General features: G+C 49.4%; 1 protein-coding gene across 1 annotated transcript; it reads right to left on the reverse strand.

Annotated features, from left to right (window-relative positions):
* Positions 1-5,610: 5,610 nt before the first annotated feature.
* On the reverse strand, positions 5,611-6,559 carry LOC112818719 (histo-blood group ABO system transferase 2-like). Its single transcript, XM_025865846.2, has 3 exons — positions 6,505-6,559; positions 5,841-6,410; positions 5,611-5,675 (listed from the first exon to the last, which is right to left on the reverse strand). The coding sequence occupies exons 1-3, from the start codon at positions 6,557-6,559 to the stop codon at positions 5,611-5,613; spliced, it is 690 nt and encodes a 229-aa protein (XP_025721631.2).
* Between the last annotated feature and the right edge of the window lie 7,589 nt (positions 6,560-14,148).

The following is a 14,148-nucleotide window of genomic DNA, read 5'->3' on the forward strand; positions in this document are numbered from 1 at the left end:
GCCGCAGCAACTTCTTCCTAGAAACATCGCCAAAGGCACGGGAAGCCAGGGCAAAAATGAACTATTGGGATTTCATCAAGATAAAAAGCTTTTGCACAGCAAAAGAAACAGTCCACAAAACCAAAAGACTACCGACAGAATGGGAGAAAATATTTGCAAATGACATATCAGATAAAGGGCTAGTATCCAAAATCTATAAAGAACTTATCAAACTCAACACCCAAAGAACAAATAATCCAATCAAGAAATGGGCAGAAGACATGAACAGACATTTCTCCAAAGAAGACATCCAAATGGCCAACAGGCACATGAAAAAGTGCTCAACATCGCTCGGCATCAGGGAAATCCAAATCAAAACGTCAATGAGATACCACCTCACACCCGTCAGAATGGCTAAAATTAACAAGTCAGGGAACAACAGATGTTGGCGGGGATGTGGAGAAAGGGGAACCCTTCTACACTGTTGGTGGGAATGCAAGCTGGTGCAACCACTCTGGAAAACTGTATGGAGGTGCCTCAAACAGTTGAAATTAGAGCTACCGTTCGATCCAGCAATTGCACTACTGGGTATTTACCCCAAAGATACAAATGTAGGGACCCGAAGGGGTACGTGTACCCCAATGTTTATAGCAGCAATGTCCACCATAGCCAAACTGTGGAAAGAGCCAAGATGCCCATCGACAGATGAATGGATAAAGAAGCAGTGGTATATATACACAATGGAATATTATGCAGCCATCAAAAGGAATGAGATCTTGCCATTTGCAACGACGTGGATGGAACTGGAGGGTGTTATGCTTAGTGAAATAAGTCAATCAGAGAAAGACATGTATCACATGACCTCACTGATGTGAGGAATTCTTAATCTCAGGAAACAAACTGAGTGTTACTGGAGTGGTTGGGGGTGGGAGGGATGGGGTGGCTGGGTGATAGACATTGGGGAGGGTATGTGCTACGGTGAGCGCTGTGAATTGTGCAAGACTGTTGAATCACAGATCTGTACTTCTGAAACAAATAACGCAACATATTTTAAGAAAAAAGAAAAAGAAGAAGATAACAGGAGAGGAAGAAAAGGGGAGTATGTCAGAGGGGGAGACGAACCATGAGAGATGATGGACTCTGAAAAACAAACTGAGGGTTCTAGAGGCGAGGGGGGGAGGGGGATGGGTTATCCTGGTGATGGGTATTGAGGAGGGCACGTTCTGCATGGAGCACTGGGTGTTATGAACAAACAATGAATCATGGGACACTGCACCAAAAACTAATGATGTAATATATGGTGATTAACATAACAATAAAAAAATTAAAAAAAATAATAAAAAAAATAAAGGGATGGAGACCAAACACATGCAAGTCCAAGGCGGAAGGATAGGCAGGAATGGAATATGTTTCAGAGATGCGCGTGCTCCTGGGGAAGGACTCGGGCAAAGGAAACACTTTGGAGGCAGCGCTGGATACCCTCAGACTGGCCGGTGTCTGGTCTGGGGACCAGCAGCCCTGGGGAGAACATGAAGAAGTAGCGGTCCCCTGGTGGATCGGTGACAGGCACCCCTGTCTGGGAGAACAGTGAGCAGCACCCATCCCAGGCCAAAGTGTATCCATCCTCAGCCTTGGCCTCAGCCCTGGAAACTCTGGCTCTGTTTTGCACACATGTATTGTCAGGAGCATTCATCACAGCGGTGCTGGAGAGAGCAGGGAATGGAACAACACTAATGCCCGAGGAGATGGATGGGATACACGGTCCCAGTACTCATGATAGAATGCCCTGCAGCTACTGTCCTGGTGTCATCCGGGACACAGGATCTGGGAAACCTCACCTAAGACCCACCCCTCCTGACACCCTGCCACTGGGAACATTGAGAATTGTTTGAGGAGGAGGGGGAGAGGATCCAGGATGACATCGGGTCCAAGGAGAAGGAAAGTCAGCACTGGGAGGAGAGATGGACCTGCCGTGAGCCACCTTCTAGAGCCCGGGCGGGCTGTGATGCCCTCGGACCTCACTCCAAATAAGGACTCCTGATTTATGGACCCAGCTTCTGTGGATTTACTCCCTCCCTCATTCATTCTTTCCCTCATTCTTTCCCTACAGCCAACCCTACCTCCCCCTCCCTCCTTCCCTCCAAACCTCCCTCCATCCTCCCTCATTCGGTAGATGATCTGGGGTCCCTGCTGTGTACTGAGTCCTGGGGCTTCATCAGTGAGCACCCCCCAACCCACATGGTCATGTCCACTGTGGGAGGTGACGGTGGCAATCCTTAGGGTTAGCAGTGGTGATGAGCACCAGGAATTGGCTGCTGAAAACAGAGGCCAGTTGCACAATGCAAAGAATGGAAGACCCATGTTTGCATTCCCTCTAGAGATATCTAGTCCTGAAAAGTAATGAAAAGTAAGTATATCCTAGACTTCATGCAGTGTGAGTTCTACTGGCAGGTACCTACTGATTCCTAGAACCAACAAAGAGTAAATCGTACAGTGTCGACTGGGGTGTTGTGACCCAAATTTTCGGACCAAATGACAGCGTTTCTGCCAACATCTGCAGGGCCTCTAAGTTTTCACAAGGGTCTCTGCGATTCTCTGATCCATCCATCAACCTCCTTGGGAAGTTCTATCCTGTCATCTTCCTTGTCTCCTGCCTCTTCTGGGACAGTTCCATGACCTCCCCGCCAGGGACACCCCCGGGACTCCCTGTTCTCCCTGGCCTGATGCCCACATACCATGCTGGGTCCTGTGAGCCCAGTGCTTTTTGCAAGGACTGTGTGCTCCTTCTGGGGTCACTAGCCATCTCCCTTGCAGTCGCCTGCCTCTTCCTGCGCTGGGCCTCCACTGAGCAGTCTGTGAGGCCAGACTGTGCCCATGTCACGGGCACGGAAGCAAGAATCCAGAAGGTCCACACGACCTGCTCCCAGTCCCACTGTGTGGAGACTGGGTCAAGGATGGTCCACGAACAGAGGAAGACTTGGGCCCAGGGAGACTGAGGGAGGATGTGGCACAGTGAGCCTGCAGGAGGACAGGGGGCACTGTGGGGACCTGGCGCTCAGGCCTGCTAGGAGAACACATCTCACCCACACCAGCTCTGTCCCCAGGGCTAAAGGATGTCATGGTAGCCACCCCCCGAGGCTGCAGGCTGACAGTGACTGAGAGGAGAGGAGGTGCACCTGATGCAAGAGAGAACCCTCAGGCAGAGAGGAAGAAGCAGGTGCTCCCCCAGCAGCTAGAGGAACTCGGGGTAGCCACCCTCCCAGGCTGCAGGATGTCAATGGCTGGCAGGAGAGGAGACACCTGGTGCAGGAGAAAACCCTCAGGCAGAGAGGAGGGAGCAGGCTCTCCCCAGCAGCAGGTGCACTGGGGCAGGCTAAGGGGGCCTCCGTTGACAGAGGGGCCTGCAGCTGGGGTTTCGAGACAGACCCCCACATCAGGTTCAGCACAACCTTGTCTGGATGGCCTTTGTGCCCCAAATACAATGTCTGGCCCAGGACCCTCCTCAAGCCCCGACTCCCAATCCTTTGACCTCAGCTCAAGTGACAAGAAATGAACAATAGTATAGGTGGGGTTGGGTGCACTGGGACATTTGCTTTTCTGGTCCATGCTGTAACATTGCTGGCATTTAAAGATCTCAGGGCTTTGATTCAAAATCGGTAGGATGCCGGGGACCCCAATCGGCTTTCTGGAATCCTGCTCCTGGTCCGTGCAGCCCTCCCATCCCACAAGTTCCACTCAGAATCCCTCCAGGTCACTGACCCACAGTCTTGGCTCCTCAGATGGCCTGGAGAATGCACCTTCAAAAAGCGATCCCGGTGGGGCAGCAGGACACCCTGCGGATTCCAGTAAAACCGCCTCCCAGAGACTGAGGGTACTGCTGGACGAGCTGTCTGAACACAACCATGTCAGTGTTCCAGGAAGATACCAGAGGCACAAGAGTAACTGAGGAGCATCTGATGGTCAGTTAGGGGCAGTCAGAGCTTCCAGACCCTTCTTCCCTAAAGCTCTTCAATCCTCAGCCTTTCTTCTGGTGATTCTGCTTGGTTTCTATTTGTCCCAACTGTTATCCATTGCCTTAGGCAGCAGAGACTCACGTGGGTCTTTAAATGTTTTGAACATTGAATGTCCTCCAGTAGCCACTTCACTGCTGGGAGAGTTGGAAGCAAGGAAGAAGTCCCAGATGACACCAAGGGTCTGGACTTGGTGTTTCACTCTCCTGAGTCGGGGACACCTCTCGGAGTTGCATGTGGTCAGCTGGGGGAGGGGGCAGGCACCTGACGTGGAAAGATGCGTTATAGGTGAGGCGGGAGGCCGCCGGGGTATGTGCCTGGCATCCGGCCTCAACAGGTCTACAAAGTGGCAGACTGGCTGGGATAAACTTCAGGCTGAGGAAGAAGGTGAGGGGAGCAGAAGGGACTGAGGAGGTTCGGCTCAGACAGGAGAGGGCTGAGCCACACTTTTGGGGGAAAGTGGGTCAGGTTCAGGTTCACAGGGATAGACCTTGAGGCCACTATGCCATGTGAAATAAGCCAGTCCCTACAGGACCGACACCGGAGGACTCCACTTGTGAGGAATGGAGAGCACTCCCATTCACAGAGGTGGAAGGAGCTGCTGGTTGCCAGGGCTGGGGAAGGGGAATGGGGGTTAGGGTCTCGTGGGTAGAGTTTCAGTTTGGGATGATGAAAACATTGTGGCAATGGACGGAGGTAGCCGGTGCAGAACAGGGAATATACTTATTGCCACTAAAACGTGCTTCATGGTATCAGCTATATGTCCATTATACCAGAATACCAAAGAAGTGAGTCAGGAAGTCGGGGCCATAGCGAGTCCCTGGAGGGCCCAGGAGCAGGGAGCCTGTATTTGAGTTCTCGCTCTCATGTTCTGCCCCTTGTTGGGTGACTGAGCTCAGTAAGTGCTTGCTAAGACACAGTGCAGGCAGCTGGTCCAGAGAAAGTGCACAAGTGCAAACCCACTGGTGGGCACTGAGGAATCCCAAAGGGACGCACATCCAGACAGAGCGAGTGCCCATATTTCACAAACACCAGCACAGAAATAACCATTTAAAACCAAGGCAGGAACCTTATATAGCCCAGAGGGCTCCACGCTCCTCAAGGCCGAGCTAGTTACCACGGCCAAGGCCTCTGGTGGTGAGGGCACTGGGGGTCTGGGAGGTGGCTCGGTGCACCCCTGACCCTGAAGCCCCATGGCCACGGTCAGGTGTAAGGATTGGGAGGGAAGACCCGGCCAGCACCCGTTCTGGCTCCATGGCTGCTACAGGGCTGCTCCCAGCCCCAACAGGTGATGTCTGTTTAGAACCACGGAGAAAATATTTTCCCTCAATTTTTCTTTTTAAGATGGTTGCTCAGCATTGACACAGAAAAATATCTGACATAAAACTGGAGCCGTTCACAGCTGCATAGGACCCGGAAGTGATCAAAATATAGTGACCACAAAGAGAGGAACTTGTGCCCCCAGGCAGGCCTCCTGTGCGCAGGCCTGGTTGGGACGCTGGCGTGCCCATGCAAGCAGTGCTGGGATCCAAAGTTTCCCTCAAGGGGACAGAAGTAGGAATCTGCTCTGACGGCTCCGCTTAAGGCAGCACCGCCTGATGAAGACGGGGGTAGCCCCTCGTTACTTCCAGATGTCCTGGTGATTCTTGGGCACAGCCATAGATCTCAGCTTCTCCATGACAGGGGTCAACCTATAAGCTGTGAGTCTCAAAGGTCCTTCAGGGGACGGCCCAATACCGCAGGTAGCACATCTCCTCCAGGGACAGCCCCTCATGAGTTCTGGGTGCCCTATTGATTCTTGGGCACAGCCATGGATCTCAGCTTCTTCATGACCCGGGGAATGATGGGGGGGCCAACCCAGGAGCCGTGGGTCCCACAGGTCCTCCGTGGACAGCACATTGTTGGACCTGTGCCCCAGCAGGTACCTGTTCAGGTGGCTCTTATCGGGCCACATGGCCTCAATCCCATTGGCCCAATTGATCACCATCGCCTGGTGACAGGCCGAGGTCAGTCGGGGAAACTCCACCACCAATTCCCCAAAAAAGGCCCCCATGTAGTAAAAGTTGCCCTGGTACCTGGGGATGGGGGTCTGGGACTGTGGCCAGCGCTCGTAGATAAACTCCTCATGGGCTGCCCAGTAGAAACTGAGGTGTGGGGTGCCAAAGAGGAGGGACAGGATCTCCATGTCCACGTGGTCCCAAAACTTCATTCCCACATCCACGTCCACGCACACAAGGTCATCCACGTCACAGAGGATGCGCTGCTCGCGGAATCGGCTGATCATAGCTATGTACCACATGGACACATCCTGCCAGAGCAGAACGCCGTGGACAACAACGACCACCGCCCTCCGGCCCTCCCAGAGTGGCACACGGGGCACAGCAACCAGCTGGTCGGTGAAGACGTTGTAAGGGACCCTGTGTCCACCATGATGACCAGCACCCTCTGGCCTACCTGGAGGGCACATGGGGCCCTGCAGCTGGCTGATTGGTGAAAACCTAGTAGGTGACCCCATGTCCCACCATGTAGTGCTTATCTGCTGTCTGCAAGAACAGCTCCAGGAGGACCATGCATCCACAGGGGCAGTGGACAGGGCAGGAAGAGGGTCACTGCCAGAGGCTAGCAGCAGGCCAGAAGAGTTAGGGGCCATGGACGTGTGCACCTTCTTCAAGGGGGCAGGCCCTGGGCTACTTAAAGCAACAGCCACCTCCTGACCTTCTTGAGGGAATCTGCCAGCAGGACCTCCCTAATGTCTGTTCCCAGAGATGGTGACCATCAGCAGCCTGACTTCCAAAGGGGAGCCTGAGGCTTCGGAGGCTGGAAACCCATGCAGCTCCACAGTCAGCATGCTGGATCCAGTCACTCCCCCTGTGCTGAGCTCCTGGGCAAACTCTTGCAGGTGTCCTCCACTGCCCCCCCCCCCGCAGATCCTATCCCCACTTTCCAGGTTGGAAGCACTTTTGGGCACAGCCCTCATTTCTATGTCTTACAGAGCGGCTAGAATCAGCAGGGCCGGACACCTGTCCCACTTTGCTTTGAGTGGGCTGCCGCTGGCCCCCAAAGACCTGTCTTCACTTCCTGTAGGGTCTTCCCTGGAAGGCTACTGGGCATCCTGCTGACAAGGTGCTCAGTAAGCCACTGGTATTCCTAGGAGGGGTTACCCTCAAACTCTGCCACATCAGGAATCAAGTCCAGCCCGTGGACAGGGAAGGCAAAAGACGACACCAGGAAGAAGAGGGGGCTTGCTTAGGCCCCGGCTTGAATCCAAGTGTGTGAGCATCCAGGTCCAGGTCTACATAAGCCCGGCCCCAAAGGTTTCAAAGTCTTATCTAACCACGTCCCATGGCTGGTCTCCTTTTAAGCGTACCACCTGCTCCCCCCTGTGAGGAAAGCAGCTCCCGCATTATAGGCAAGTGTGGTGAGCCACTCTGGGACTGATGTTTTTGCATAGGCGCTAAGGCTACTTCCCTGGACCTGCCCCATACCAGGCAGGTTAGTAAATCCCTCACACAGGGAAGGCTGACACTACATTTAAATAGGGGATAAGCACACTCAACCAGCAGACATGAGTCAGGTCACCAGAGGGCAAGTCCAGACCTAGCCAATTGGGGAGCAAGTCAGATATGAAGTAAGGGGATAGAAGAGGGACCTTGGCAAAGGGCACAGTAAAAGCAAAGGCTTGTCGTCAGGCCCAGGGCACATGTGGGACGACCACACACTTGGATGGCTGTGGTGGAAGAGGTGAGGCTGGAGAGGACGGGTAGGAAGGGAGCATACCACAGAAAGGCCCAAAGGTTATGTTCCGAAGACAACACTTTAGATACCGGAGGAGAATGGGTTCTGTGCAGCAGAGGACAGGGATACCCTAACCCTAACCCGAATCCCTAACTCCTAAGCCTAGCCCTAACCAATACTACCAACCCCACAAAATCAGCAAAATGCATCCCTGTACCTTTCTTAATATAAATGTAAGAAGCTAGATCAGAAGAATTGCAAAACCAAGAGCTGATAAATAGACTGTGCACCCTAAGCAAGTGGGTCTGCACAAACACCTCAAAGGTTATTCAATAGAGTGAAACAAGCAATGTTATACATCACAATGAATTTTGAAATAAAAACATGTGGTCATATTAATTGATGCAGAAAATGTTCTAACCAAAGTCCAGTATCTGTTGCTGATATAACTACTCATGAAAGAAGGAATAAGGAGTAATTTTCTCATTAAATCTCTAGCAAACACCATGCTTAAGTCTGAGGATGGACAGCTCGACTCTGAAATCAGGAACAAGGACAGGATGCTGGTTTTCATCTGTTGCTCAATATTGGACTGAAAGTTCTACCCAGAAGGTTAAGCCAAGAAAGAAGGCATCCACATGTGAAAGGAAACACTAGAACTCTGTCTATTAAGAGCCCAGGGATGACATCACCTTATATAGAGCTTCCTAAAGAATCAACAAAAATGATTACAGCCAGATACCTAACTCAGCACAGTTACAGGACAAAATATCAATACACAAAATCACTCTTATTTGTATACACTAGCAATGAATCATCCAAAAAGGAGTTTAAGAAAACAATTCCATTTTAGGGAACATCAATATTAACCAAATATTTATGTATAGATGTAATCAAGGTGCACATCTTGTACACTGAAAGTTACAAAACATTGCTGAAAGAAAGTAAGGGAAACCTAAACAATTCTGAAGACACCCCATGGTGATGAAAAGACATGCTATTGATAAGATGGCAGTAGAATACAAGACGATGTGGAAATTCAATGTGTTCCCAAGAAAATTCACAAAGGCCTTTGCGAAGAAATGCACAGGCTAATCCTAACAGTCATATGGAATTTCAAGGGACCACAAGATAGCCAGAACAATCTTGAAAAAGAAAATCAAAGGTGAAAATCATAGTTCCAAAGTTCAAATCTAATACAAAGCAACAGTCAAGAAAAGGTTGTGATACTGTCGTAAATGTATGCATTCACCCTGAAGCAAATAATGCACTATATGTTAATTAATTGAATTTAACTTAAAAAATTTTTAAATAAATATATAAAATGACAATATTTATTGTTATGCATAACCTTTTCAAAAGGTATGCATACAGATCAGTGGGATTTAACTGAGACCAGAAATAAACCCCTTCTTCTATAGTCCATTGAATTTTGACAAGTGTGGACAACAATATATTGGGGGACAATTGGTTATCCATGTGCAGAGGAATGAAACTAGACCTTACCTCATTCCACATAGAAACGTTAGCTCAAAATAAGTAAAGGTATAAATGTAAGAGGTAAAATTATAAGCTCTATAAGAAATAAATGGGGATAAATCTTCATAACCTTGGATTTAGCAATGCTTTTAGCTCTGACAGAAAAGCATAAGAAAAGAAAGAAAAAATAATATCCTCAAAGTTAAAAATCTTTTCAGCATGCCTGGGTGGCTCAGTTAGTTAAGGATCTAACTTAAATTTGGCTCAGATCTTGATCTCAGGGTCATGATATCAAGCCCCATGTCAGGCTCCACGCTGAGTGTAGGGCTTGCTTGAGAGTCTCTCTCCCTCTTCCACTTCCCCCGACCGCTCACACACTCTCTCCCCTCGCTCTTAAAAAAATGTAAAAAAAAAAAAGTTACAAATCTTTCTACATAAGAAGTGACTATCCTGAAAGTGAAAAGACAGCCCCCAGAAGGAAATATTTGTACTTTATGTATCTAGTAAGAATCTGTTGTCCAGAATATGTAAAGAGCTTTTACAACTCCTCAACACAAAGATTTCCTAATTTTAAAATAGACAAAGGACTTGGATAGACACTTCTCCAGAGAAATCATGGGGAGTTGGGTGTTTAATGCATAGAGTCTCCTTCCGGGAGAATGAACATATTCTGGAGAATGAGGTACAATTGTGGGAACTCAGCTAAGGCCAGAGCATTGTGGAAAGGGGAAACACAAGCGGGGGAGTGGGAGAGGGAGAAGCAGGCTTCCAACTGAGCTTGGAGCCCGACACGGGGCTCAAACTCAGGACCCTGGGATTCTGACCTGAGCTGAAACAGACACTCAGAGACTGAGCCACCCAGCCGTGCCATGTTAGTCTTGTTTTATTTTGAGTTATACTTGAGCCTTGAGCAACTCGGGGCTGAACTCTGTGGGTCCTCTGATAGGTGGATTTTTTCCCCTGGTGAATAGAGTATGGTAGTATGAATGCATTTTCTCTTTCTTGTGATGTTCTTAATAACCTTTCCTTTTCTCTAGTTTACTTTATTGTAAGAACGTAATATGTAATATATTCAACATACAAAATATGTGCTAATCGACATTTTTTGTTGATGGTAGGGCTTCTGGTCCACAGTAGGCTATCAGTAGCTATGTTTTATTGGGAGGCTCAAAAGTTATATGCACATCTGTGGCTTCATGTAGGGTCAGCATCACTGACCCCCCACAGTGTTTGAAGGTCAGGTGTATTTCAGAGCTGGGGGTAGAGAATAATTTTTAAGGGGTCTTGGGCCTTTAAAGATCTTAGTTCAAAACTCAGATTAGCTGGGATACTGTGCAGTGCAGTGGGGTGGGGTTGGGGGGAGGCCTTTCTGAGATACTCCAACCCGAGACCAGCTGATGTGGCAGTGTGTTGTTACCTGACTGCATGTGGGAACCACCTGGGGAGAAGCACAAATGGGAGGACAGGCAGGTGCCCAGCATTTTCAAGCTCCTCTACTGACCACAGCATGTTCCCAAGTTGGCCATGTCCACTCTGGGTGCCCTAAATTGGCCCAGCCTTGCAGGATTCCGGGCTGATCACCTTGCAGAACTGTAGGAAATGAGAATTAGCCTTCCAACCTACCCACTCTCCAACCCTGCTGAAATTGTAGCTCTCCATCTTAACTCCTGGACCTTGTTATATCATCACTGTGAGGGTCAAGGGACAGGAGGGGGCTCCTGACACACAGGACAAGGTGTGGCCTTAGTAGCTAAACAGATGTGAGTTCGAATCCTGACTCTGCCCTGTAAAAGCTCTGCCATCTGGGGAAGACTCTGAACTGCAGTTGCCCCCTTGCAAAGTGGGACGGTGGTAATGCCGCCTACCTGCAAGATTTCCAAGAGGCCCATGGAGGGGAGGCTGGGAGATGCGTGCATCCCCTCTGCCCCAGCTCTGCAGCTGGGTGCACGAGGATCACCCTGGCTCTGCCATCATGTCTTCAGCCCTCTTGTGTGCACGCCTTCTCCTGGGCTCCCTCACCCTTCCCACCCTAGGTCAGGCTCCCCCTACTCGCCATAGGTTAACACCCCCTCCGCAGGAACGGTGGAGGTCTGCCTTGCTGTGCCACAGTCTCATTGATTCCTCTCCCCTTGCCTGCGTTCCACCGTGGTTCCACCGTGAGTGAGTGCAGTGTAGCCTACTTTCCCCCCTCCATTGCCTGTGAGGCCACTGTCCGCCCTCCCAGAGATCCCTGGTACTCTCCATGCCGGCCCCTTCCAACCACCCAACCTGGAATTGTGTCCATAGCCAGCTCCAGAAACCCAGCAGCATTAAGTCACACCTTGCTAAGACCTTAAGTGGTCCTGACTCACTGTCGGCCCATAGGATGGGGCCCCGGCCTGCCTCTACAGCCCCCTCTCGCTTACTCCCTCACTCACCTCAGATCCTCCCACCTGGACCCTCCTACCTCAGGACATTTGCACATACTGTTCTCTTTCGTGGAATTCTCTCTCCTAGATACATAATGAGCTCTGACTCAATTACCCCTTGTTTGGGGGGTTGAGGTCCCACCCCACCAGATTCAGGACCCTGCTATGCATTATTTACCTGCTTATATTTTTTCAATAAATGAGCTTGACCATGTGATTCTTGGCCATCTATTCCAGTAAACGGTAAACTCCATGAAGCGAAGGCCAGGCTGGATTTTGCTCATCATTATAAACCTTCAGTTGGTATAGCGCCTCTCACAAACGAGGAACCAATTTGGACTGAGTGTATAGGCTACTTGAGCTTGTGTCTCTCCTGTACCCGTGAATAGTTTCTTTAAGGAGCAAGTACAGGGGGCGGAGCAAGATGGCGGAGGAGAAGGAGACCTAGATTTCGTCTGGTCTCAGGAATTCAGCTGAATAGGGATCAAACCATTCTGAACACCTACGAACTCAACAGGAGATCGAACAGGAGAATAGCAACAACTCTCTGAACAGAGAAGCGACCACTTACTGGAAAGTAGGGCATGCGGAGAAGTGAATCCGAGGCGATATTCGGGAGGAGAGACGGCGGGGGAGGGGCCTCCGCCGGCCGCTTCTGGCAAGTGATAGAGCCGCGGAGCACAAAATCGGACCTTTTAGAAGTTGGCTCGGCAGAGGGACGTCGCTGCAGTGGCTAAGCGGGGGGTGGAATCCTCCCGGGACAGTGTGGTCTCAGGACCCTTGGGGTCACGGAGAGACTGGGGGTGCCTGAGTGCGCCAGAGCTCCCAGGTATCAGAGCGGGGAAGCCGGCTGCAGAGACGGAGCAGAGTCGCGGGCTCTCAGCTCGGGGTTGCCATAAACTGTGATCTGCGGCCCAGTCGGGGCAAGGCTCCCCCAGCAGGGACCCAACAAGCAGCAGATCCGGGGAGATTCCCCTTCCTTCCCGGGGAGGAGCGGTGCGGGAACGCACTGCAGGGATCTGCTGGGTTTGGAGACTCCGTGCGGGGTCGGGTGCCAGAGATAGCAACGCTCGATCACAGGCCGGGTGAGCACGGAGTGCGGCCGGAGACCGGGGACACGGGAGTGACTGCTTTTCTCTGGGGACACACTGAGGAGCGGGGCCCCGAGTTCTCAGCTCCTCTGGGTGGACATTGGGAGGCCACCATTTTCACCTTGGTCCTCCAAAGCTGTACCGAGAGCTTGCAGGGAACAAAAGCTCCTGAGAACAAACCGGAGCAGCTTCCTTAGCCCGGACCGACAAGGGCGGGGCAATTCCGCCTCCGGCAAAGACATTTGGAAACCACAGCATCAGGCCCCTCCCCCAGAAGATCAGCACAAACAGCCAGCAAGCCAAGACCAAGTTGATCGATCAAGGAGAATGGGAGAACTCCAGCGCTAGGGGAATACTGCACATAGATTCATGGCTTTTTTTTTTTTTTTTACCATGATGCATTATTTCATCAAAGTTAATTTTTGTTGACTGTTTTTTTTTATTTTTCTTTTTCCCTTTTTCAACCAACATCTTATCAATCACTTTAAAAAAAAACATTTTTTATTTTTCATTTTTAGAGTCATATTTTATCCCTTCATAGTAGTTACCCTTATTTTTGGCATATATATATAAGTTGTTCTCTCTTTAAAATTTTGGGGTACAGGTTCTTCTAACAGATCAAAATATACCCTAAATCACTAGTGTATGGCTTTGTTCTAGTCTCCTGCCTAATCACATTCTCTCCCTTTATCCTTTTTTTTTCTTTTTCTTAAATCTTCTTTCTTTTTTCAAACAACTTATCTTACCAAGTCCTTTTATAAAATCTTTTATAATTTTCATCTTTACAGTCATCTTACATCCTTTCATTGTATCAACCCTTATTTTGTACATATATGTCTTTCTTCCTTTAAAATTTTAGGAGGTACTTTTTTCTAACAGACCAAAATACGCCCAAAATCTAGTGTGTGGCACTGATCTATGCACTAGCCTGATCATATTTGATCACATTCTGCTTTTTTTGTATTGTTCTGTTTTTCTTTTTATCTTTTTTTTTCCTTTTTTTTCCCTCTTTCTTTTTTCTTTCTTTCCCTTTCTTTTCCCCTGTTTTCAGGTCTTTTCTGATTTGTATACAGTAAATTTGCTGGGGACGTTCTAAACCTGTTAGCATTTTCCTCTCTCATTCATCTATTCTCCTCTGGACAAAATGACAAGACCAAAGAAATCACCTCAGCAAAAAGAACAAGAGGTAGTACCGTCAGCCAGGGACCTACTCAATACGGACATTAGTACGATGTCGGACCTAGAGTTCAGAATCATGACTTTAAAGATACAAGCTGGGCTTGAAAAAAGCATGGAAGTTATTAGAGAAACCCTTTCTGGAGAAATAAAAGAACTAAAATCTAACCAAATCGAAATCAAAAAGGCTATTGATGAGGTGCAATCCAAAATGGGGGCACTAACTGCTAGGATAAATGAGGCAGAAGAGAGAATCAGCAATACAGAAGA

This window comes from Callorhinus ursinus, unplaced genomic scaffold (assembly GCF_003265705.2).
Source record: "Callorhinus ursinus isolate GAN/ISIS: 27379988/994484 unplaced genomic scaffold, GSC_fseal_2.0 scaffold1012, whole genome shotgun sequence".
NCBI classification, from domain to species: domain Eukaryota; kingdom Metazoa; phylum Chordata; class Mammalia; order Carnivora; family Otariidae; genus Callorhinus; species Callorhinus ursinus.